This window comes from Canis lupus, chromosome 17 (genome assembly GCF_003254725.2).
Source record: "Canis lupus dingo isolate Sandy chromosome 17, ASM325472v2, whole genome shotgun sequence".
In the NCBI taxonomy this organism is placed as follows: domain Eukaryota; kingdom Metazoa; phylum Chordata; class Mammalia; order Carnivora; family Canidae; genus Canis; species Canis lupus.
In genome coordinates this window covers 33,963,240-33,990,009 of record NC_064259.1, presented here as the reverse complement: position 1 = coordinate 33,990,009, position 26,770 = coordinate 33,963,240, and the positions used below count along the sequence as shown (strand labels likewise).

Sequence of the window (26,770 nt, the reverse complement as noted above, 5' to 3'; positions counted from 1 at the left end):
TAGGTATCAAGAAGAATTTAGGAATGTGCTAATCCAGTTAGCTCATAGTTTCCCACATTTGCTCAATCCATTCTTCCCACTTAACATGAGCTCCTCACTCTTCACTGCTTCTTCAAGATCCAAGAACTTCAAGGCAGGACCAATGCCTCCTCTGTGAAGTATTCTCTGACCACTAAGGCTCACTGTAATTTCTCTGCTGATCTTTAAGCATCAATGCCTGTTTATCCAAGCAATATTACATTATTAATAGGTTATGTTCTTTATCTCTTCAAGTACTATCTAATTAGGCTATAATCTACTTGGGGTTTGGACCAGGTCTCATATTTCTTTGTGCTACCCACTGCATCTAGTTCAGTGCTTTACAAGTTGCTGGAACTCAATAAGCAATTGGACTTACAACAAGGCAGAACTCAAGGAAATTCATGCTGATGGAGTTCAAAGACACTGTGCACAATAGGAAATGAGCTTAGGAATATCCGTGGGCCAAGTTAACACCAAATTATAGATGGAAAAAGCTATTTGTTTTTCTAATTAGAAGCTTTCTCTTTTAATTATGTCAAAGAAAAGTCTCAGCTAATGCTAATATGTTTTTGATTATCACCCCTTTTGAACAGCAGGAGCATTTCTTATACTCAGAACTTTACAGTCGACAGTACTTTAGCTACATTGCTGGCTTGCCAAAGTGACAGTCACCATCAAAATTGAGGAGCTGAGCCAGATCACTTAAATCTCTCCGAGTCTTTTGTGATTTCATGTCAACAATTAAATTCTTTACCAACCCACTCACCAAGCTCCCTTCCCAGCCTGCTGCCCTGTCAAAGCTGTCAGTATCACTATAGACCAGAAACTTTGGGATCTTCATGAAATTGTTTCTCTTGGTCTGTCCACTCCTCTTTTCATCCGTATATGTTATATATAGTATGTTCTAAATACTAACTCAATTTTATGTATTTCTTTCTTTGAAACAATTTCCAACTTTATTCCTTGCTTTTTATTCTTCTTGTCATCACACTTCAGGTCTATTAATTTCTCTAATTTGGGTGTCTTATCTCCATTTATCAGCCTATAAAATGACTATAGCAAAAACTGTTGATTTGGAAATAAAACTGGGTCCAACCAAGACCAAAGTTCTGTAAACTGTGTAAACTGCTTGGAGAGTTCTTTTTTTTTTTTTTTTTAAAGATTTTATTTTTATTTATTCATAGAGACACACGCACACAGAGAGGCAGAGACACAGGCAGAGGGAGAAGCAGGCTCCATGCAGGGAGCCCAACGTGGGACTCGATCCCGGATCTTTGGGATCACGCCCTGGACTGAAGGTGGCACTAAACCACTGAGCCACTGGGGCTGCCCTGCTTGGAGAATTCTGTCTGAGTTGATATAGACCTGACATCCTGACGGGATGGTAAATTTATCTGTGGTTCCTCTGAGGTCTGGTATATAGGTTGAGTGTCTTTTGAGAAATCAGTTTCAAAAAATAGGAAGGGGAAGGATGATCAATTGGTATCTTGGAAAATGAAGCAGAATGTATTTTTAATAACTCAGAGATTATAAGCTTTCAAATTAATAATAGTTCAGGTTTATACACAAAAGACATGGTGTACAATGGGAAATGAGCTCAGGAGTACCCGTGGGCCAAGTTAGCTTTATGAAAAACTTTAAATTCCAACAAGAAGCCCAAATTTCAAAAAAATGAGACAATGCAGTAAATATACAATGGAATACTAATCTGCCACAAGAAAAGGAGATCTTACATATTTGCAACAACATGGATGGACATAGAGGATATAATGCTAAGTAAAGTAAGTCAATCAGAAAAAGACAAATACCATGAGTTCACTTATATGGAATTTAAGAAACAAAAAGAAAAAGAGACAAATAAATAGGCTCTTAAATACAGAGAACTGGTGTTTTCCAGAGGGGTGGGATGAAATTGATAAAGAAGATCAAGTGTACACTTATCTTGATGAGCGCTGAGTAATGTACATAATTGTTGAATCATATTGTACACCTAAAACTGATATAAACCATATGTTAATTGTGCTTCAATAATAATTTAAAAAAAGGGAGAATGTTATCTTCAAAAATCATGTGTAGGGTGTTATATGGGTTGTTGAATCATATTGTACACCTAAAACTGATATAACATATATAATGTTATAACATTATATAACATATATAATGTTAATTGTGCTTCAATAATAATTTAAAAAAAGAGAGAATGTTATCTTCAAAAATCATGTGTGGGGTGCCTGATTGTAATTTATTAATTAAATGGTTTTGGTTTGACAGATCTAAGATTTTGGTAACTAATGATTAATAATTATAATATGTACTGATGTTTATTCCTTTATAAGCTTATTATCCTAATACCAAAACCAGACAAAGGCATCACAAGAAGACTACAGACCAATATCCTTTATGAATATAGAGGTAAAAATCTTAATAAAAAAATATGAACAAACTGAAGCCCGCAACAAATAAAAAGAATTAAATACCATGACCAAGTGGGATTTACCTCAAGAACACACGGTTAACATCTTAAAAATAATATAGTACTCTGTACTAATAAATGACAAAAACATGGTATTTGACAAAATCCCAAACCCTTCTATTCAACAAACTAAGAACAGAAGGAAAATTCTTCAACATGACAGGTGGCATCTATGAAAAAGCCACAACTAACATTATACTTAGTGGTGAAAGGCTTTCCTTCTAAGAGAACAAGAGAAGGATGACCACCCTTGCCACTTCTATTCAATATTGTACTGGAGATTCTCCTACTTAGGACAATTAGACAAGAACAGTAACAAAAAAAAGGATTCAGATTGGAAAGAAAAACAATTTGTAGATTACATGGTCTTGCCTATAGAAAATCCTAAGGAGTCCACTAAAAAAAAACTATTAGAAGAAATGAGTTTAGCAAAGTTGCAGGATACGAGATCAAAAGATGAGAAGTAGTTGTATTTACATACACCAACAATAAATATTCTAAAAATGAAATTGTTTTCTCATTTAAAATGGCATCAGGAGAATAAAATACTTAGGTACAAATTTAACAAATGTGCAAATCTGTACCCTAAAAACTAAAAACATCTTGAAAAAGAAAAGCAAAGCTGGAGGCATCACAATTCTGGACTTCAAGTTGTATTACAAAGCTGTTGTCATCAAAACGGTATGGTACTGGCAAAAAAACACATATAGATCAATGGACTAGAACAGAAAACCCAGAAATAAACCTACAACACTCTGGCCAATTAATCCTTAACAAAGCAGGAAAGGCTATCCAATGGGAAAGAGTCTCTTCAACAAATGATGTTGGGAAAACTGGACAGCTGCATGCAACATAATGAAATGGAGCCACTTTCTTACATCAAACGCAAAAATTAATTAAAAATGGATTAAAGAGCTAAATATGAGACCTGAAACCAGAAAAATCCTTGAGGAGAACACAGGCAGTAACCTTTTTGACATTAGCTGTAACAATTTCTTTCTAGATGTGTCTCCTGAGGCAAGGGAAACAAAGGCAAAAATAAACTATTGGGACTTCATCAAAATAAAAAGCTTCTGCAAAGCAAAGGAAATAACCAACAAAACTAAAAGGCAACCTATGGAATGTGAGAAGATATTTGCAAATGACATATATGATTAAGGGTTAGTATCCAAAATCTATAGATAACTGACAAAACTTAACTCCCCCACAAAATGAATAATCCAGTTAAAAATGGGCAGAAATCTTTCCAAAGATGATATATATATGGTCAACAGATACATGAAAAGATGCTCAACACCACTGATCATTTGGGAAATACAAATCAAAACTACAACGAGAAAAAAGAAAAAAAAAAACTACAATGAGATATCATCTTACACCTGTCAGAACAGAATGGCTAAAGTCAACAACAGAAGAACAGGTGTTGGTAAGGATGTGGGGAAAGAAAAACTTTCTTACGCTGTTGGTGGGAATGCAAACTGGTACAGCTACTTTAGAAAACTATAGTATAGAGATTCTTCAAAGATTTAATAACAGAACTACCCTATGATCCAGCGATTGCACTACCAGGTATTTACCCAAAGAATACAAAAATATTAACTCAAAGGGATACACACACTCTAATGTTTACAGCAACATTATCTACAATAGCCAAATTATATGACAGCCCAAGTGTCCATTGACTGATAAATGGATAAAGATGTGGTTGATATACACAATGGAATATTGCTTAGCCATAAAAAGAATGAAATCTTGTCATTTTGCAACAACACAAGTGGAGCTAGAGATTGTTATGCTAAGGTAAAATATGTCAAACAAAGAAAGATAAATACCTTATGATTTCACTCATGTGGAACTTAAAAAAACAAAACAGCGGCACCTTGATGGCTCAGTTGGTTAAGCATCTGACTCTGAATCTTTGCTCAGGTCATGATCATCTTGGGGTCGTAACATCAGCCCCACGTGGGACTCTGTGCTCAGTGGGGAGGCTGCTTGGGATTCTCCTTCTCCCTCTGCCCCTTCCCTGGTTCATACATGTGCACATGCCCTCTTTCTCTCTCTCTCAAATAAATAAATAATCTTAAAAAAAAAAAAACACAAAATGGGCACCCGTTTTGACTCAGTTGGTTAAACATCTGCCTTTGGCTCAGATCATGATTCTGGGGTTCTAGGATTGAGCCCCACATTGGGCTTCCTGCTCAGCAGAGAGTCTGCTTCTCCCTCTTCCTCTCCTTGTGCTCTCTCTCTCAAATAAATAAATACAATATTAAAAAAAAAAACACAAAACAAATGAGCAAAGGGGGAAAAAAAAGAGAGGGGTACACCAAGAAACTATAGAGAACAAATTGATGGTTTCCAGAGGGGAGGTGAGTGGGGGGATGAGCTAAATAGGTGGTTGGAATTAAGGAGTGCACTCGTGATGAGCAGGGTGTATGGAAGTGCTGAATCACTAAATTGTATACCTAAAACTAATATTACACTGTATGTTAACCAGTTGGAATTTAAATAAAAACTTAAAAAATCCCTATTCAAAATGCCAACTGGCTTCTTTATAGAAATTGACAAAATTGATTTTAAAATTCATGTGGAAATTCAAAGGATCCTGAATAGCCAAAACAACCTCAAAAAAGAAGAAAGTTGGAGGTTAGAGGATTCACACTTCCCAATTTCAAAACTTACCACAAAGCTACAATAATCAAGGTTGTGATACTGCCCCAAGGATGGGCATATATAAATTAATGGAATAGTATTGCAGAGTCCAGACAGAAACCAATACATTTTTGGTCAACTGATTTTCAGCAAGGGTATCAATATCATTCAGTGGGGGAGATGGTGTTGTAACAACTGTATATCCACATGCAAAAGAATGAAGTTGAGTATCTACCTCATACCATATACAAAGATTAACTCAAGATGAATCAAGAGACCCAAAGGTAAGAGTTAAAACTATAAAATTCTCAGGAGAAAACACAAGAGTAAATTCTTATGATCAAGAGACAAGAGGAAGAGTAGATAAACTGGACTATATAAAACTTTGAAATTTCTTGTCACAAATGTTACTGCCAAGAAAGTGAAAAGACAACCTTTGGAATAGGAGAAAATATTTGCAAATCTTTTGTGTAAGTTACTACACATCCAGATAATATATGAAGAATCCTTGCAACTTAATAAAAAGACAAAGCAATTAAAAGACAGGCATAGGATTTGAATAGACATTTCCTAAAAAGGCTATCCAAGTGGCCAATAAGCGCATAAAAAAGGTAACTCAACATCATTAGCCAGAGCTACAAAGAAAAAGCATTTCACATCCACTAAGATGGCTATACTCAAAATATAGACAAGTGTTGGTGAACATGTGGGGAAATTCGGTCCCTTATACTTTGCTGGTGGAAGTGTAAAATGATGTAGCTATTGTGGAAAATAATTTGGTTATCACATGACCCAGCAAGTCTTCCTTGGTATATGCTCAGGAGAGCTGAAAACATGTCCATACAAAAATTTGTATGAATGTTAGGTGAAAGAAACTATTTACAAAAGACCACATATTGTAGGATTCTATTTATATAAAATCTCCAGAAGAGACAAACCTATAGAAACAGGAAGACTAGTTGCCTAGGGCTTGGGGAAGTGGGTGAGGAAAAGAAGATTGACTGCCAGTGAGTACAGGGTTTCTTTCTGGGTTAATGAAAACGTTCTCAAAATAGCTTGTGATCTTGCTAAAAACTACTGAATTGTATACTTTAAATGGATAACTTTTATGATATATATCTTAATAAAGCTATTTTAAAAAAGAATCCTTTGGGACGCCTGGATGGCTAGGCGGTTGGGCATCTGTCTTTGGCTCAGGGTTTGGTCCTGGTCCTGGGATCAGGTTCCGCATCGGGTCCCCTGCTTCTCCCTCTGCCTGTGTCTCTGCCTCTCTCTGTGGGTCTCTCATGAATAAATAAAATCTTAAAAAAAAATCCTTTATTATGTGAGGATCAGCATGTCAAGGAAGAACTATGTCCATTTAGGACTACACATTTTTTTCCCCTTAGAAATGTTTAACAGGAATACATTATTTTATTTTATTTTTTTAAAGATTTTATTTATTTATTCATGAGAGACGGGGGCGGGGGGGGGAGAGAGAGAGAGAGAGAGAGAGAGAGAGAGAGAGAGAGAGACGCAGAGGGAGAAGCAGACTCCATGCAGGGAGCCTGATGTGGGATTCGATCCCAGGACTCCAGGATTACTACCTGGGTGGAAGGCAGGTGCCAAACCGCTAAGCCACCCAGGGATCCCCGGAATACATTATTTTAAGTGACAGTTTTATTTATTACTGTGATAATTAACCCACACTTGTGCTTACTACTACTTTGTGTGTGTGTGTGTGCTTACTTTTAATTCCAAGAAGTTAATTTCTAGATTTGGAAATGAAAGGATCTTTAAACATTTTGCTAGTCACCTTTTTTGGATACTGCACAATTTGGACACTCATGTGCTGTATTATATTAAAAAAAATTCCTTGTCCAAAGTGAGACTTTTTTTCAGGCTGAGGGATTAGTGATAATAATCTTAATGGCTACACTGAGGAATTTTCAGTTTTAGATTCAACAACCAGGTATTCAGAGACCTATATAAAAAATAAAAATAAATGGAAGTTCTCCAAGAATCAACAGAATCTACCAGATGCGAAACCAAAGACAGGAATAATGGTTAACTATATCTCCATGGACAGAACGTGGATAACTATATCTCCCCTAGGTTCTAAATAATGTCCACTTTTTATTTAGTTATCACATCACTCTAATTAAAAAAAAAAAAAAAAAAAGGAAACCCCTTGTAAAAATTTTAGTTATTTCAGAGAGAAAGTCTATGCATAAACAGGGAGAGGGAGAAGCAGGCTCCTTGCCAAGCAGGGAGCCTGATGTGGGGCTGGATGCTAGGACACTGGCTGGGAACATGACTTGAGCCTAAGGCAGATGCTTACCTGTGAGCCAGTCACTCACAACTCCAAGAAGAAACTGGCTTTAGTTTAAGTCATGTAAATTAAGTGAGTGACTTTTCATTTTCAGCTTATTCATGACTATGCAGCTACATAAATCTTAGAGAGTAACTTCAGTGAATTTATATCAGATCAGTTTCTCCTTAAAAATTAAGGCTCTACAGAGTGTACACACACGCGCGCACACACACACACACGGCTCCATTCATCAAATGAAGCAGTGTGTTTTAATGATTCAAATCCCTCTAGTCCTTGCACTTCATTCAGTGTTTAATTCCTTCGTATATATAGTAAATGTTTCTAAAGTACGTCAAAACCAGTGATTTAACCTTCAAAGGGAAACTTTCCTTATATTTCTAAGTAATACACCAGCACCGTAAGCACATGTCAAAGAATATTCATGGAGTAGTGGAAAGCAATCAGCTTTGGAACCATACAGAATCTGAGTTCAAATCCTAGTTCAATCACAAATGAAAAAAGCTCTATGGGTCTTGGTTTTCTGTCTGTGCATTGGAGATAAATGAATATTTTGTCGCACTCTTGTGAAAATTTAAACATATAAAAATAATTTGGTACAAGGTCTTCACTTCAGCATTTGTGATATTTGTTTTGGGCCCAAAAATCAGAACTCTGTAGTTTTCTCGAAATGAGTTTAGTACTACAGTTCAGTTTGTTTTTAATGTGCTTAACACTTTTTTGTAAAATAGAAAATAGTTTCCTTCAAATCCTACAAAGTGACCTGCCATACACTTGTCTAAGGTGAAGTAATAATCTAATACCAACATGCATTTTGGAGAAATCTGAGATAGTAAAACCATCTATGTTCGCAAGTGTTCACCATTCACTCTCCCTCCTTATCAGCCTAATCTAAAATACAATTCTTTCAGAATCAAATAGCATCTCTTAAAACAAAACAGAAACAAATAGCATCTCTAATTACATATTCGTGTTTCAAAGTTTATCACCAGAGACCTGTTTTTCCATGATTCTTTTTAAAAGTAGGTTCCATGACCAGTATGGAGTCCAACACAGGGCTTGAACTCTCGACCCTGAGATCAAGACCTGACCTGAGATCAGAGTCAGATGCTTAACTGACTGAGCCCCCAGGCACCCCTCCATGATTCTAGATTTTGTAGTGCTGTATAGGAGAAGGAATCTGAATGTTTTGACCTTCTAGAGGTATTAATTTGTATCCAACAATCAAAGGGAAAAACTTGCTTTAAAAAAAATCCAAATAACTAAATTTAGAATTAAATGAACTGGCTGATTTGAAATATCTGTTATATAAACTAAAATGTTTATATATAAGTGTGTTCACAATAGTTTTACCTCATTAGAAATCAGCATTCCACATTTTCTAGGGTTTAACTTTTGAAAACGTACTTCATATTTTTCTTCTGCCTCTTTAATAGAGAAATTAAGTTATTTAACTTACTTAAGGTACTATATAAGGTCTGTAAAGACAAGTAATTAATAACAATTTCAGGAAATATACCTTTATAATCTATCTGTGTAACATCAAAAAAGGATGACAAACCTACAGAACAATTTATAAAAGCTCAAGTAGGTTATTTCAGTTTCAGTTCCTTTCCCTAAAAGAAAATGAGGATAGAAATTTTCTGACACCACAGAAAATTCTACAAAGGAGGGTCAAGTTGGCTGACTTATCACCCTCTGAAGGAACCTATCCTGACCACTCTATTTTTTCCAACTGCAATCCCTCCCAATCCCTCCTGCTCAATGGCCCACCCCCATGGCTTTTAACATTTTCTAAACTTAGTTATACTGTTTATTTTTTATCCTGACTCCAACCACACACTAAAAGGTGGCTCCAAAAGGACGGGGATTTTTGTTTTGCACTCTGATGTAGCCTGAATGCCCACAATAGTGTCTAACAAATAGTAGGAGCTCAAGAAATAATTACTAAATGACTGAATGAGGATACACAACAGATAAGAAAAACAAGCATATTCGTGTGCCACTTAAAAAAGATTAATTCTCCAGATCAGATTGAGAACATTCCTGAATAATGATTAAACATCCCACCACTTCAGATTACTCAGCTCACATTTCCCTTCAAGACCCTACCTGCCTGAGTGCGTTCCTATGGCCACCACTGTGCCACTTGGATGAAAATCTGCACAGTGTCCTGGTTCCTAGAAGAGAGACAGACAGCTGTTGGGGAGTACATGAGAAAGTCTCCCTAGATCTATGGGAATAGTGGCAAAAACATCTGAAAATAATTGGTTTTATATAAACATGGAATTCTGATCAATTTTATTGTAGCCAATGAAAAATACCACATGGATATGAGAGGAAAAAGAATTCCAGAGCAGGAAGGGGTATGTTGGCAAAGTGAGGGAAAAGGACGGCCAACTTGTGGCTAGGCAGTGGGAGGGTAAGGATAATCACAACAAACATGTATACAGTTCTTTAGTCTGCAAAGAACGTATATACACCTTTGGGTAGAAAAGGTGGATGTCTGGGTTGGGTAGGGAGAAAATATAGTAAGAGATCAAATCCAAAAGAAGACAGGAGAATCCGTTAGTGAGCAGCAACACCGCCAGAGGCACAAACATTTCTGTTACAATTTAATGCTCCATAAATATGTCAAATCTTCTTTATTTTTTTCTATTGAAACTGACAGAAAAACTGAGCTTTTGCCCTAATTTGCTTCTTGAGAGTGGGATCATGTTACAATTTGTGACTAAACATTCTTCCCTACCTCATCCCCTTTACTGAACTGTATAAATACACTTGGTTTTAACCAATGCTGTTCTTTCTCCTTTGCTGCTCCCAACTGCCAGTTTAGGGAGTTTCTGTGGGGAGATTATAATCACATTTTGCTTTACTCACATCTACAAGCCTGGTCCATTCTAGCCTGTGATCCACTGAGTTCCACATGCACACCTGTCTGTCCTGAGCACATGTCAAGAGCAAATCTTTGAAGGGATGTGTGGCAAGACCCCAAAGCTCATCTGTATGACCCTGAAAATGAAATATATCCATTGTTATAAGAAACAGAGGGTATCATCAAAAATATAGAGTTAATGGTTAAAATCACACATCTTACCTGTACTTCTATTTGGAAGCCATCATTAAATGTTCCCCGTAAAATGAAGTTTCGTGATGTGCCTACTAAAAACTGATCTGTCTTTCCTTCTGCTACAGCTCTGATTGTCCCATACTGATCAGGAACCTAAAAAATAAATTTATAAAGTCACCATACACATAACAACATGTATTAATTACTACCTGAAGACTGCATTTTTAGCTGTAAGCAATTATGGGGTAATAAATGACAGAATTTCAAATCTAAAAGTCACATGGTAATATTATACTAATAAGTTTATTTGTTCAGACAATTACATTGTATAACACAAGTTATAATGCATTATATCAACATTCTGTGCTTTAGTCAATTTAAAATTTGTTTTATATGTCTTCAAGAGCTAAGCATTAGAAGTAGGGGAAAAAGGGGATCCCTGGGTGGCACAGCGGTTTGGCGCCTGCCTTTGGCCCAGGGCGCGATCCTGGAGACCCGGAATCGAGTCCCACATTGGGCTCCCGGTGCATGGAGCCTGCTTCTCCCTCTGCCTGTGTCTCTGCCTCTCTCTCTCTCTCTGTAACTATCATAAATAAATAAAAATTTAAAAAAAAAAAAAAAAAAAAAAAAAAAAAAAAAAAAAGAAGTAGGGGAAAAAGGGAAAAGTTCTATTAGACCACATGAAAAATGTGGTCTGGTTTTGTTACTCACCAGTTATTTTAGGTACATCATTTTGTGTAAGACAATTTTATCTATAATATGGGGAAATAATATATACCCTACCTATTCCTGATTATTATAAGGATGAAAATGTAAGAGTAACACATGTGAAATTTGTTAACTAAAAAGCAACATATTGCAAAGTGTTATAACTGTTCTTCATAGGACTCCTTGGGAGATCAAGCTCACTTAATGCACTGCATGGTATACTCGAAGTGAATGGTGTATTAATAAGATAATAAACCCAAGCAATAGCCCTGAAAGAATGCAACTCTTTAGAGAGGAGGACCCAAAGGGACTCCTAAAAGCACAAATAATTGAATTCTGACAGTAATCCAAACTAATGTTAGAAATGGCAAAAGGAGGAATAAATCAGAAGGTGTAGCTTTTTATAGGATATGAATTATCTGTGGAAAAAAAAAAGTAGTAAAGGAAGTGGCATTTCCACTATAAACTTAATTGTGATAAAGTGACTCTTCTGACTTCCTTGTCTTTTTGGAAATAAAACCCAAGAGCAGTACTATTGGGATCCTTCTTTTTAGAAAAAATGTTATCCAGAAAACATACTATGTGTTGAAAACACAGAGAATAAATTCAAAATTTAAGTCACAAAAAAAAATAGAAGCAATACTAAACTCTCTGAAATTTGCCCTTGCTTTGAGAATCACTGACTTACAGAATACTATACTTAACCATTTCACGTCTGGAGACAATTCAATTGGCAAACTTTCCCTGAGCACATAAAACTTGTCATATTGTGGATATACTTGGTGCATAACATAGAGCAGACACATACATAGATAATTAGTGATTATTATTAAGTCCTCGGTTTAAAACATTATTTTTAATTTTAAAATCAAACTGGCTATTTTTTACACCTTAGAGTTGGATACTGTATCTGGTGAATTTTTGTTGAATTTTAAGTATGCAAGATTATATTTTTGGATCACTAAAAAGTAATCTCAGAAATAAAAACTTAGTCTCCCCAGTATACATATATATTTTTACTTTTTCAAATTTTGTCAAATGAATGGTCCTTTTTTCGAAATGATAAAAACATGCACCACTTTCCCAGGAAAGTGTGTTAACTTCATGTGAAATGAAAGGTAAGCATTTAGAGGACTTAAGATTTTAAAATCTTCATGTTGTTTCATTCTTACCTCTATTTCTCTTTCAGGATTCAAATCATGATCCCACAGAATTATTTTTCTGTCTTTCCCTCCTCCAGTTAGTAACATTCCATTTCTCATCTGACAAAGTGTGAACACACTGCCATCATGAGCTTTGATTTGTTTGCTGATCTGATAAACACCTAATAAGATGAAAGAAAAATAAAAACACTAGTGATATTTTCCATCAGACTTTAGTGTCTTTTTGGAAGAAAACTTTATAGAGTCAATAATCAAAAGTTCCTCCTTCTGCATTCAAGTCAATATTTAGTTACTCTGAAAACATTTCAAAATATTTCTTACAAAAAGAGGGATCCCTGGGTGGCGCAGCGGTTTGGCGCCTGCCTTTGGCCCAGGGCGCGATCCTGGAGACCCGGGATCGAATCCCACGTCGGGCTCCCGGTGCATGGAGCCTGCTTCTCCTTCTGCCTATGTCTCTGCCTCTCTCTCTCTCTCTCTCTCTCTGTGTGACTATCATAAATAAATAAAAATTAAAAAAAAATATTTCTTACAAAAAGAGAAGCTGAAGTAGTGATAATTCCACAGACAACAGAGGATATGAGCTTCAGAACTTACTATTTCTTATAATCATCCTATATGGTAGGTAGGGTAGGTATTACTCTTCTGATTGATTTAAAAGATTTTACTTATTTATTCATGAGACACAGAAAGAGAGAGGCAGAGACCTAGGCAGAGGGAGAAGCAGGCTCCATGCAGGGAGCCTGATGTGGAACTTGATCCTGGAACTCCAGGATCATGTCCTGACCTGAAGGCAGACGCTCAACTGCTGAGCCACCCAGGTGTCCCTACTCTTCTGATTTTAGAGGTGAGGACACAGAGGTATTTAAGTGGCTTAGCCAATACCACATAGTTAGTGACAAAGCTGTGATGAGGATTCACATCTTCACTCAATGTTCCTTTAAACTTCCCCCAAAGTCTTCATTTCCTGCTGAGGTAACAGCTATGATATTTAATATTTATTTATTTATTTTTTTTTGATATTTAATATTTAATATCCATTGCTGACACGGAGGTCTTCTGCTCTGCCAACAATTGCCCCCTTTACTTGCGAAGAAATGGAGGAGGACTAGGAAAGGTATTGAGGTGGAAGTAGGCACTGGTAGCCTGAAGCAGTGGTTTTTGATCAACTAGAGAAGTATTTTAAAAACTGGTCTGGCTGTACCAATGCGATGGTTGAATGATAGCCCAGCTTTCTTATATGCCCATAGCACTTTATAAGTATCCAGGAGGGACAAGACAGGTCCATAAAAAAATATTTTCAATAAAGTCCACGTGAAGATTAAAAAAATTAAAAACCAACAAAAATTATTTATATACATACAATTGGCCCTTGAATAACAGAAGGGTTAGGTGTGCCAACCCCTTGTGTAGTCAAAAATCTGTATATAGCTTTTGACTCCCCAAACTTAACTACTAACAGCCTACTGTTGACAGGAAGCCTTACTGATAATATCAATAGTTGATTAACACATATTTTGTATGTTGTATTATATACTTACTGTATCCTTCCAATAAAGCTAGAAAAAATATTAAGAAAAATTTAAGAGGGGCACCCTGGGTAGCTCAGTTGGTTAAGCTTCTGCCTTCAGCTTGGGTCATGATCTTAGAGTCCTTGGGATCGAGCCCAACATTGGGCTCCCTGTTCAGTGGGGAGTTCGCTTCTCCCTCTAACCCCTCCCCCTGCCCTTTTGCTCTCTCTCAAATAAATAAAATCTTTAAAAAAGAATGCATTTACAGTATTGTAAAAAATGTGTATATGAGTTGATCCATGCAATTCAAACCCACCTTGTTCAAGGGTCAACTATGTATGTGTGTATATTTTATATAATCAGACCCTCTTTTTTATTTTTTAAGTAGGCTCCATGCCCAATGTAGGGCTCAGACTCACAATCCCAAGATCAAGAGTGACATGCTCCACTGACAGCACCAGCCAGGTACCTGTCAGATCCTCTTTCTTCAGGGCGAGGATAAGATTTAAGTACTCAAACTATAACCACTTCATTTCCTGAGAACTTTTTCTCTGGTATTTATGATACTGTAACTCAAAGAACTTCTTTATCTGGCTAGGGAGCCTGACATAGCAAGAGTAAAAGCTCTTTGGAAGATACCTGGTAGAATTAATTAGGTTAAAAATGGGAAGGTACTGCTTTGTTTCAATATGGCCAAAGTCAATGAATAGATCTTAAATCACTTGCAAAAGTGAAAAAAAATTACAAGCTTAAAAATTATTCACTGGGAGAAATGGGTGAAGATGGTTAAAAGGCAGACTTCTACTTAGAAGATAAGTAAGATAAATAAGTTCTTGGTATTTATTTTAAATTTTTAAGATTTTATTTATTTCAGAGTACCAAAGAAGAAGGGAAGGTGAGAGCGAGAAGCAGACTCCCCTGAGCAGGGTATCTGACACGGGGTCAATCCTGGGACTCTAGGATCATGACCTTAGCATAAGGCAGATGCTTAATTGAGCCACCCAGGTGCGCCCATTAAGTTCTTGGAATTTACACATAACATGGTGATTACAGTTAACAATACTGTATTATACATCTGAAAGTTAAGCTAGGAGTAGACCTTAAAATTTCTCCTCAAAAGAGAAAAATCTGTAACTGTGAGGTGATGGATATAAACAAAACGTACTGTGGTAGTCTTTTTGCAATATAAACATATATCAAACCAAATCAAATCATTATGCTATATACTTTAAATGTATACCAAGTTATATGCCAATTATATCTCAATAAAACTGAAAAAATTCATTTTCTAGACTGTCCATCAGCTGGATGGATAAACAAAATATGGTATGTTCATAATATGTAATAATATTATTCAGCCATAAAAAGGAATAAGGTACTGATACATTCCTGAAAACATTAAGGTTCCAATAAAAGAAGCCAGTCACAAAGTACCATATATTGTATAATTCAATTTATGTGAAATGTCCAAAACCATAGAGACCCAAAGTAGACAACTAGTTACTAGAGGCCAACGGGAGGGAGAAATGGGAAATGACTGCATTATAATGGGCCCAACGTTTGTTTTTGGGGTGATGAAATGTTTGGAAATTAGATAGTGGTGATGGGTGTAAAACTTCGTGAATGTACTAAAAATCACTTAATTGTACATTTTGAAAGGGTAAATTATATGGTATGTGAACTACATCTCAATAAAGCTGTTACTGAGACTGTTCACTTTTAGCTGCCACTTTATTTAAAAATTAAATAGTCCTAAAATTTGTAGGACTTTGGTATTCTTGAAAAAAGAATGCAACAGCTAACTCTAAAAATTACTCAGTGTGAGGGAGCTAGTGATACAGGTATTTAATAAGTGGGTATATTTGGCAGGGAGATAGGAAAGGGCTTGCCTGATTTGGAGTAGAGCTTGCTCGAATCAGCAGAGCTGGGAGCAGAACTCCAACAAACCTGTTATTCATATCAACTGCTCAGCTTACGTCAACTTTCATCACCTAAAAATACTTTGAACACCACTACAATTGTGTCTGGTAAGATAGCCAGACAATGATCTATCATGGCTCAGATGTGACCAAGAGAGAAAGACATGGGAAAGATGTAATTTTTTTTTTTTTTAAAGTAGGTTCCATACCCAGCATGGAGCCCAGTATAGGGCTTGAACTCATGATCCTGAAGATCAAGACATAAACTGAGATCAAGAGTTGGACGCTTAACTGACTGAGCACCCAGTCACCCTGAAGCGTGACATTTTAAAGAGTACTGTTGGCTTTGTTTGGGCATTTAAAAAAAAGGGGGGGGGGGCTTGCTTTCTTATGAATAGTCAAATTAACAAGTAGTATGAAAGTATTATGGTACCATGCAAGAAATTACAAAAAGCAGAGATGTGGATTTCATGGATCTCCATCAAAATGTAGAACAATGCAATACAGTTTTTCTATTTTAAATTCAGTCTTCAGGGGATCCCTGGGTGGCGCAGCCGTTTGGCGCCTGCCTTTGGCCCAGGGCGCGATCCTGGAGACCCGGGATCGAATCCCATATCAGGCTCCCGGTGCATGGAGCCTGCTTCTCCCTCTGCCTGTGTCTCTGCCTCTCTCTCTCTGTGTGACTATCATAAGTAAATAAATAAAAAAAAATAAATAAATAAAAATAAAAATAAATTCAGTCTTCATACTTCCATGTGACAAAAAACTCATTAAACACTTCAGATCTTCCTAGAATGATGGAATGTTAGAAAACAGAAAATAAACTTGAGGAACAACTACTTCATTAAGAATAAAAATACAAAAGAGAGAGAGAGAGAATAAAAATACCTAGGTAGTATCAGCTCCATGAGATTTCCACTCTCCACCTCCTCCCCCTTAAGAGCTATTTCCTGAGGAAGACCTAATATTAATTGAGATAAAATTTCTGTGCTTCAAATTTAAACACATTACCAAAGTTCCCTTTAGATAGTATTTACCAATAAAACAGATTATCGATCGAAAAATTCTTTTCATGGGCCTGTATTTTTGATCTTCCAATTTAGGCCAAAAATACCTACCAAGAAAAGTAATTATCCTTTAATTTGAAAACCTATTATACCTCCAGGTGTAATTACAGCCAAGTCTATCCAAGGTTAATCGCAAAACCCTTTTCATTTTTAACAGAAAGTTTCCTTAAAAAGCAGTTTACCTTGACTGCCAAATAAGGATAGTTTGGAGGGTTTTCTGTGCCTGTTTATGGAATTGAGTGTCAGAGAGATTTTGAAATTTATGTTATACTATTAGCAACTGGTCAAATGTGCCTATGTTGATTGGAGAGCAGGTAAAATGGTGTTTCTTAGTTTCTTTCTTTTTTTTTTAAGATTTTATTTATTTATGAGAGAGAAAGAGAGAGAGAGAGGCAGAGACACAGAGGAAGAAGCAGGCTCCATGCAGGGAGCCCAACATGGGACTCGATTCCAGGTCTCCAGGATCACGCTCTGGGCCGAAGGCGGCGCTAAACCGCTGAGCCACCCAGGCTGCCCTGTTTCTTAGTTTCTTAAAGGAATTGGAAAATATTTAAGAATAATGGAAATATAATGATCTTGTAACATTCCCCCCTCCCCCCACTGAAAACTTAAGAATTATTTCATGAAAGAAAATTTTGAACTTTCTCATGTATGTAGGAAATAGCAAATATCTTGTACTCACACGAGAAACAGAAAATACTGAAACAATCTAAGTGTTGTCTGGCAGATGAACTGATAAAATGTGGTATATGCACACATACACAATGGAATAAAAAAAGAGGAAATCCTTCCATTTGTAACAACATGGATGAACCTTGAGGTATTATGCTAAGTGAAATAAGTCAGACACAGGAAGGCAAATGCTGTGTGATCTCACAAGTAAATTTTTTTAAAAATGAACTAATAGAAACAATAGACTGGTGATTGTCAGAAGTGGTGGTGGCGGAAACAGGTGACAATGATTAAAAGGTACAAACATCCAGTTATAAGATAAATAAGTTCTGTGGATATAATGTACAGCATGGTGACTACAATTAACAATACTATATATTGTACATCTGAAAGATCCTGAGTGTAAATCTTAAGGATCCGTGGTAATCATTTTGCATATATACAAATATCAAATCATGATATTGTATATTTTTTATGTTGTACACTTTATGCAATGTTATATGTCAATTATAGCTCAATAAAACTAGAAAAAAACAGAAAATACTAATTACTTTGAAGATTCATGTTAATTAAGTTAAGGAAAAATATTTTGGATGCAAGAAGAAAAAATACAAGAGAGCTTATGAAGCATAAAATATAGCTCTGGTCTCTTTTCATATCTACCAGATTACTTCTGCCATACAAAAATATCCCTTTATTAGATGTTATCATTTATCACGGTATATTCAGATCTTGCTTGCAAAGAATGCCAGCCACGGATGCAGAAATATCATACTAGGGAATATGCAAAATGGATCAATCTACTGACATTTTGGCAAGAATTTAAAAATGGAGGGGCAGGGATCCCTGGGTGGCACAGAGGTCTGGTGCCTGCCTTTGGCCCAGGGCGCGATCCTGGAGACCCGGGATCGAATCCCACGTTGGGCTCCCGGTACATGGAGCCTGCTTCTCCCTCTGCCTGTGTCTCTGCCTCTCTCTCTCTCTCTGTGTGACTATCATAAATTAAAAAAAAAAAAAAAAAAAAATGGAGGGGCAGCCCAGGTGGCTCAGCGGTTTAGTGGCGCCTTCAGCCCAGGGCGTGATCCTGGAGACCCGGGATCGAGTCCCACGTCAGGCTCCCTGCATGGAGCCTGCTTCTCCCTTTGCCTGTGTCTCTGCCTCTCTCTGTCTCTCATGAATAGATAAAATCTTAAAAAAAAAAATTAAAAATGGAAACTTTGAGTTTTTTAAGCTTCTACATTTATTTCACTGCACTCATCAAACCCTTCCTAGCCATACTTACAGCACTAAAACCCTCAAATGAAAAGGAAGAAACAAAATTCTCAGTGAGCTTGCCCATAACAGGATCAATTATATGGCACAGTACAACACAGTCCACTTCCGGTTGCACTGCAGTTTATGAAAATTAGATTTCTTATTTCCTGTATGTTCATATGCAGATTTTCTTTGCACAAAGGCTAAGCCCCAAGTTTTTCAGACAAAAACCAAAATAAAAACCTCTCCCTGGTTTGCCACCTCAGCACACATTAAGGCTAATGAAGGGTACATTTATACCCAAATTCTGCTTAGTGTTGGAGGATGACATGTCAACAATTTTGATAGACAATGCTGTTCCCTTGCATTTCTAATACCGAACAAACGAGCCCAGGAAAAAGAAAACAGAGATGAATGGGAAAGGATTTTTGGGGGGGAAGGGGGGGATTTTTAAGAACCCTCAATCCACTGCCATTCCTTCTCATGACTTTGAACCCAAAACTGGACAAAAGAAGCTAAAGAATGCATGGCCAGAGACTGAGATCAGGATCACTGGTAATACAATTTAAGGGTTAATTTCTATTCAACTTACCCACCAAAGAAATTCAGCTGAATGGATAGGGGAACACACTACTATAGCATCTCAAAAAGTATATAGTATAAAAATCTGCACAATTGTAAGAAATCTACGACACTTTCCATGAAAACAGTGCTTTCATCAGTACCACTTAAATTTTATTCATACACTAACACCCAAAGATGATTAAAGTCATTTCTTTTACGATTAACAAATAATTCTCAAGCAGCTAGTACCAAATGCCAGACATTGTGTTCGTCCTAGGAAAGTCTATTAGGAAAGACAGACGTAAACTAGGGTTTTTGTTCTGAGCAGAGAAATAAGGATTCTTTTACTCCTAAGTTATTTGTGGTGATTTCCACGGTCTGATGCAGATTCCAGAGAGACAAAGGGAAGCTGTTTGTGTGTTTAGGGTGAGGTGGATGAGTAAGAGAAACAGCGTGTACTGCTCTGTCATTCCCTAGGGGAAATGTCTCAGAAAGCCCAGGTTGCTTTCCTGTCAACCTCCACCTCTTTTCTTGTGTATTCTCAGAGTCTGATTGGTCTAGCTAGTTTTCTTTCTGCTGCTACCACTTGTTGCTGCTAATAAAGAATCTCCCTGTTCCCAGCCTACTGATTTTAGAAGAAGATCTCTAATTTTCTCTCATAACCTTCTACTTTGAAGGAAGCATGGTACTCTGGACATTTTTTTTCAGCTTTACTTAAGCAGTAAAAAAAAAAAAAAATGAGGTTTTAAAAGGCTATTTTCAGTGCTGTTCCTCTAATTTTCTCATCTACCATAGAAAAGGGCAAAATATATTTGTGCGTTTGGGTATAAATGGGACTTAGGAATATATCTGTATTGGGGCACCTGGGTGGCTCACTTAAGCGTCTGCCTTTGGCTCAGGTCATGATGGTGGGGAGCAATGCCACATGCTCTGCTCAGTAGGGAGCCTGCTTCTCTCTCTCCTTCTGCTGTTCCCCCCACCCCCACTTGTGCTCTCTCATGCCTGCTCTCTAAATAAATAAATCCTTAAAAATAAAAAAGAATAGATCTGTATTTCTGAGGACAATCAATTCAAGATAAAGCTAAAGAAATGCCAAGGCCCACTATGGGGGGGGTGGGAAGAGGGGCTGTAGTAAGAAAAAGTAAGAAAAAAAACCCATAAAGCCACTATGGGTTTATTCCTTTTCCCTCCTCTCTCATTTTATGGCCTCTTTCTCACATGGCCATGCATAGTGCCCTCAAAGAAACCACCAGACCCAAGGGAGATTGAACCCTCTAGTCTGTTGGTAAGTTGTGAAAAGGAGAAGAGAAAGGTAGGAAATGTGCCACAAATAGAGTAATCAGGAATCATTCTTTATTACTATACCATAAATAACTGCTAATCATCAGCTTTCAAGATCTTTAATCTCAAAAACAGGCTTTTGAGAGTTTGAAAAGATAGTTTTAATCAACAACTGTTTAGAAAATAATACCTCTAAATTTATAGGATTTTGGTTTTTTATTTACAATTCATTTATTATAATATGTTCAATATCCATAGATAAGACAAAGATTTCAACTGGATCCCAATTCCAACAAGTAGAACTCTGAAGTAACAGTCTGATTATGTAATGTTTTACTACATTACGATTCTTTTTTAATTCATTAAAAATAAAAACTTTAATACAAGTCTTTTTTTTTTTTAGAATTTATTTATTCATGAGAGTCACACAGAGAGAGGCAGAGACAGAGGGAGAAGCAGGCTCCGTGCAGGGAGCCCAGTGAGGGACTTGATCCATAGACCCAGGATCACCCCCTAAGCCAAAGGCAGACGCTCAACTGCTGAGCCACCCAGAGTTGTCTTTACTGAGAACAGTGTCATCCTGACCCTCCCCCACCCCTCATCTATCCACATAAGACATCATAGCTTCTAGAGCTCCAGTCTCAGAATTAAGATGGAGGCTCTTGCTCTTTTTCAAAGATAATTCTTCCTCATGCCCAATCCAGGCATTCTCATCTAAGATTTTTAGTCTCCTCTTTACTGGCAACTCCCAATTTACTTTCAGGTTCTAGGCAACCTTAAAAAGACTACTGACTGACTCTAGTAACTCTCTACTTCCCATTCCATTTTCTTCTTAGATTCTCATTTGAGACCGGCTCCTCTATACTTAGCTGTTTTGGGGCTTTAATGTTCTGTTGATATTGAAAACTACTAATGGTCATTTCTTGGTTTTTATTCTTAACTTCTCTACAGCACTGATAATCCTAGAAACTTTCTCCACCCTTCTTCAAAGGCACTAAATAAAGAGTTCTATCTCAATTTTTTTTTTTTTAATTTCACTTCTACAATCCTTGCAGGGTCTTTTTTGGTTATCTAACTGGGAGGATAAAGGACCCCTGGCCTCATAACTCTTCCTCTATGGTGAGCTCACCTCACCTAAAATTTATAGTTTTTCCTTCTTTTCTTTTTTTGGTTACTTATTTATTTGACAGAGAAAGTGCGAGAGAACACAAACAGGGTGAGTGGAGGGGCAGAGTGTGAGAGATAAGCAGGCTCCCCACTAAGCAGGGAACCCGACATGGGGCTGGATCCTAGGACCCTGGGATCATGACCTGAGCTGAAGGCAGACACTTAACTGATTGAGCCACTCAGGAACCCCGAGCTCAACTAGTTTTAAGGCTTCTTGTGTATAACTCAAAAAAGCTGTATCTTAAGCCCTATTTAAATTATCAATTTTTTAGTATGTATTTAAATTGATAGGAGAAATTACAAAACATTACTATTTTTTAAAATCAAATTTCCTTCAAGTTGGCTATCTATTGTCTCTGTTAACACTCTTACATGATAAACTAATTCACCTTATCCTGGATGCCTCACATTCATATTCATCCTTCCACCTCTGCTTGAACTGTTTCCCTAAACTGGGATCAAGGTTCCATATCTTTTGTAGTCTTGTACATTCATTATAGTGTAGCTTAAATAAACGGTTTCTTTTGGGAAGGCTTTATAAAACACTAATGATCAGGATAATTTCTCTCTCTCTTTTTTTAAAGATTTTATGTTCATGAGACACACACAAAGAGAGGGGCAGAGATATAGGCAGAGGGAGAAGCAGGCTCCATGCAGGGAGCCCGACGCGGTACTTGATCTCGGGACCCCAGGATCATGCCCTAGTCCAAAGGCAGACGTTCAACTGCTGAGCCACCCAGGCGTCCCAGGATGATTTCTCTCTTAATCTTTATATTGTTTAAATTAACATGTATCTATATCATCTCTAATTATGTTGTATTAGCCTCCTAGAAGGAAAGGTTGAATAGAGTCAAATATAGGCTATATATGCTCAGCTAATAACTGTGTATAGAATTTAATTTTAAAAAACAGATTCCATCATGAAAAATCTTAAAAACAAAATGCATTTGGAGTACTTTCTCCTGGTCTGGGTAAGAGCCAGCCTGCAATAGCCAGCCATGTGCTTTAAAAGTGAGGACTTAATAAATAAATAAATAAATAAATAAATAAATAAATAAATAAATAAATAAATAAATAAATGTGAGGACTTTAATGTGAGAATACTGTACCTTTAGGCCCTTTCCCAGGGGTGGGTTCTACAGTAGTTTTGCTCCATATAAGTATGACTCCACCTGAGTCGCCAGTAAGAACATCTCCATTCCCCAAGAATGCTAAACATTGCACAAATTTTGGTTTTTCATATTTCTGCAATGAGACAATGAGAATTTTCAGTTTTTTTCTTTGTCATGATGGTTTTGTTTACTCAACAATTAAAAAAAATCAAAAGTTTTATAATGAAGTTATAACATTCTGATTCTTACCCCAAAAATTCCCTGTTTTCTTGTTAGTGAATTACCACTCCAGGTCCAGAAAAAGATATGAGATTTACCACATGTTATTATGGTGTTTGCATCTGTTGGATGGAACTCCACAGCCAAAACAACTTCATTTGTTGTCTGTGGATAGACAAATAAAGCTTTAGATGACTGTATATCCTATCTCCATCAAGCACCAGTAGCTGACAATCAAAGACTGGGAAACATTTTGAGAAAATGCTTTTACTTCCAAGATCAATTTTCCTAAGAAATTTTAATAGATTTTTAGAATAATGATTTAAATTTGATGTCTTCATACTACTGTATCATCTTTTTTGCTATTTATATATAATAATTGGACTAGGAGAACATATGAATTAGTTTTATATTCTTTTAATTTCTTACACATTCAGGGAAAAGTACATTAAACCTAGCAAATACAAGAGCCATGTACATTCTATCATAAAGACGGACTGTCATTTTGATTAAAAAAATTCTTAACTTTTTTTTAATATTACTATTGACCAAGAAAATATTACTAATTTAGAGATTTGTCATCAGGCTGAGGGCTTAAAGAATAGATATAGAATGGTCACTACTGATTCCTATAGAAATGAAAAAACAAAAAACTACAAATTCTTATCTTATGCTTTTTCCTCAAAAAAATCTAGAAAGGGAAGAAGTTTAAAAGAATTGGAGAGGGATCCCTGGGTGGCGCAGCGGTTTAGCGCCTGCCTTTGGCCCAGGGCGCGATCCTGGAGACCCAGGATCGAATCCCACGTCGGGCTCCCGGTGCATGGAGCCTGCTTCTCCCTCTGCCTGTGTCTCTGCCTCTCTCTCTCTCTCTCTGTGACTATCATAAATAAATAAAAATTAAAAAAAAAATAAAAAAAATAAAAGAATTGGAGAAAGAAAACAGGCATGAGAATCATAAAGGCATTACCAATACAGTTTTTCACTGAAATTACTGAATTGAGGATATTTTTAAAACAGCATATTTCTATATATTCAGTAAATCACAACTGAATTATCAAATGTTTTATGGCAAAATCACCTATTCAAACTTAACAGTGAGGTAAAATATACACTCTTATACGGCTGCTTATTGTTAGCTGATGTGAGTATTCCCATTTTTTTAGAAAGATTTATTTTGGAGAAAGAGCATGAGCACATGCATGAGTGGGGGAAGAGGAGGAGGGGTAGAAGGACAGAATCTTCAAGCAGATTTCAACATGGGGCTCCATCCCATGACCCAAGAGATCACGACCTGAGCCGAAACCAAGAATCAGAGACACTTAACAGACTGAGCCCCCCAGGTGCCCCATTTAATGTCCATTTGTTAACTTAGGTAAGACCTTCAGGTCTATGAGAACACTCCTTTGCAAATCAACATGATAAAGATAATAATCTCATGGACAAAGTGAGTTAAACATAATACATTTTACATTTTTTTAAAGTAGGTTTCATGCTGGGTGGGGCTCAAACTCACAACCCTGAGATCGAGACCTGAGCTGAGATCAAGAGTCAGATGCTTAATTGACGGAGCCACCCAGGACCCTACATTTTTTGTTCTTCTACCAATAAAATGACACTTGATCTAAATTTAAAATTTTTCCTATGGCTCCAATATTTCTGCAAATTTTACTTTTTTACTACTAACATTTGGGTTTGAAGGTCTTACATAGGCATATATATAAAACCCAAATCATCTTTTTTAAAGATTTATTTATTTATTTATTTATTTATTTATTTATTTATTTATTTATGATAGACACACGAGAGAGAGAGAGAGAGAGAGAGAGGCAGAGACACAGGCAGAGGGAGAAACAGGCTCCATGCCGGGAGCCCGACACAGGACTCAATTCCGGGACTCCAGGATCGCGCCCTGGGCCAAAGGCAGGTGCCAAACCGCTGAGCCACCCAAGGATCCCCAAGACCCAAATAATCTAATCTGAATGCTTTTCCCATTAACCAGAATTCAGATTATAAAATGAGGCAAAAGAGCAGTAACTTTTCTTGCTATATAATTCTCCATGATTATATATACACCTAGTAGGTCAAAGTAAATTCTAAAGATAATGTTAATAACAAAACAAAAAATACTTATCTTTCAGAGATGACTTTTTTTTTTCCAAAGTAATCTCTATGCCCAATGTGGGGCTTGAACTCACAACCCCAAGGTCAAGAGTCACAGTCTCCCAACTGACCCAGTCAGGTACCTCGATATTGCCTTTTAAAAACTGCAATGCTGAACAGTCCTTAGTTTTCACTTAGACAAGTCAAAACTACTTCACAGTTGAATCTTATGCCCAATGAATTAATCGAGGGTTATAAAACCAACTACAAATATTTCCAGTATACAAACCCATAAAGCTAGTGGTAAGATTCAATATATAACTTGAAGTAATCTATGAAATTAAATCACTTGGGGTAGTGACAATCTTACAGGAGATTTTACTTTAATTTTTATTGGTGTATATTATGTATACAGAAAAGTACTCAAATCCTAAGTACATAGCTTGATAAATTTTCACAAACTAAACACTTCTGTACAGCACTTCATATGGGTGCATATATTGTAATTTGTCCATTCTCATTACTGTATTGTATTCCTTTGTATGTAAAGACCACAGTATTGATTTATCCATTCTCCTACTGACTGGCATTGGGGTAACTTCCCTTTTTTGGCTATTTTTCGATTACTTGTCTTTTGGTCAACACATGGAAATACTTCTGTTGGGTTTATATCTAAGAGTGGAACAGGATGGTAGAGGTATGCACATGTTTATGATAATTCAACTTTAGAAGGTAATGCCAAACAGTTTTCCAAAAATGGCTGTGCCAATTTCTATGTTCAACATATAGCAATGTATGAGAGTTTTAGTTACTTCACATTCTCATCAACATTGTTTTGTCTACTCCTATCCTTTCATATTTCCACATATACTCAGCTTATAAACTTCCATGAAAATCATGCTGAGATTCTATGTTGCCAGTACAGAACAATATGCAGAGAAGTAAATTTTTTTAAATTTTATTATTTATTCATGAGAGACACAGAGATGCCAGACACACAGGCCGAGGGAGAAGCAGGCTCCCTGCAAGTAGCCTGATGTAGGACTTGATCCTGGATGCTGGGATCCCACCCTAAGCCAAAGGCAGACGCTCAACTGCTGAGCCACCCAGGCATCCTGAGAAGTACTATCTTCATAATACTGTTTCCTATCCATGATTATTATATATTCTTCCATTTACATAGGTCTTCTTTAATTTCTGTCAGTAAGGTTTTAAAGTTGCCTTATTGAATTTTAAACATTTAAATCAACTAGGTATGTATCAACTCCTCAAATTTCTGGGACTTAGGCAAAAATAGAGCTCACCTACAGTGGAGAATAAGATCAACAATACACGAGGAAAGGAGGAGAGACAAGAGAATCAGTGACCCAGTTCCTGAACCAAGTCATTCCTGAGACAAAATTCCTCTTTAACCCTTACTAACGGTGTTCTTTTTCTCCTTAACCATGAATCAAAAAATTCTCTTTAAGTTATCTTTAAGTTGTTTTCCAGTCACTTGCCCTGGAAAGAGCT

At 36.7% G+C, this 26,770-nt stretch overlaps 1 protein-coding gene across 5 annotated transcripts in view; it reads right to left on the bottom strand.

Moving 5' to 3' along the window:
* EML4 (EMAP like 4) overlaps nt 1–26,770 on the bottom strand; it is a 160,609-nt gene that overhangs the window by 22,918 nt on the left and 110,921 nt on the right. For all 5 annotated transcript variants that reach the window (XM_049096208.1, XM_035700416.2, XM_025454057.3 and 2 more), the window contains 6 exons: nt 23,189–23,323; nt 22,937–23,072; nt 12,405–12,556; nt 10,552–10,677; nt 10,335–10,466; nt 9,567–9,634 (listed from right to left, as the gene is read on the bottom strand). In XM_049096208.1, the coding sequence (XP_048952165.1) occupies nt 9,567–9,634; nt 10,335–10,466; nt 10,552–10,677; nt 12,405–12,556; nt 22,937–23,072; nt 23,189–23,323 (749 nt within the window). The remainder of the gene's footprint in view (nt 1–9,566; nt 9,635–10,334; nt 10,467–10,551; nt 10,678–12,404; nt 12,557–22,936; nt 23,073–23,188; nt 23,324–26,770) is intronic.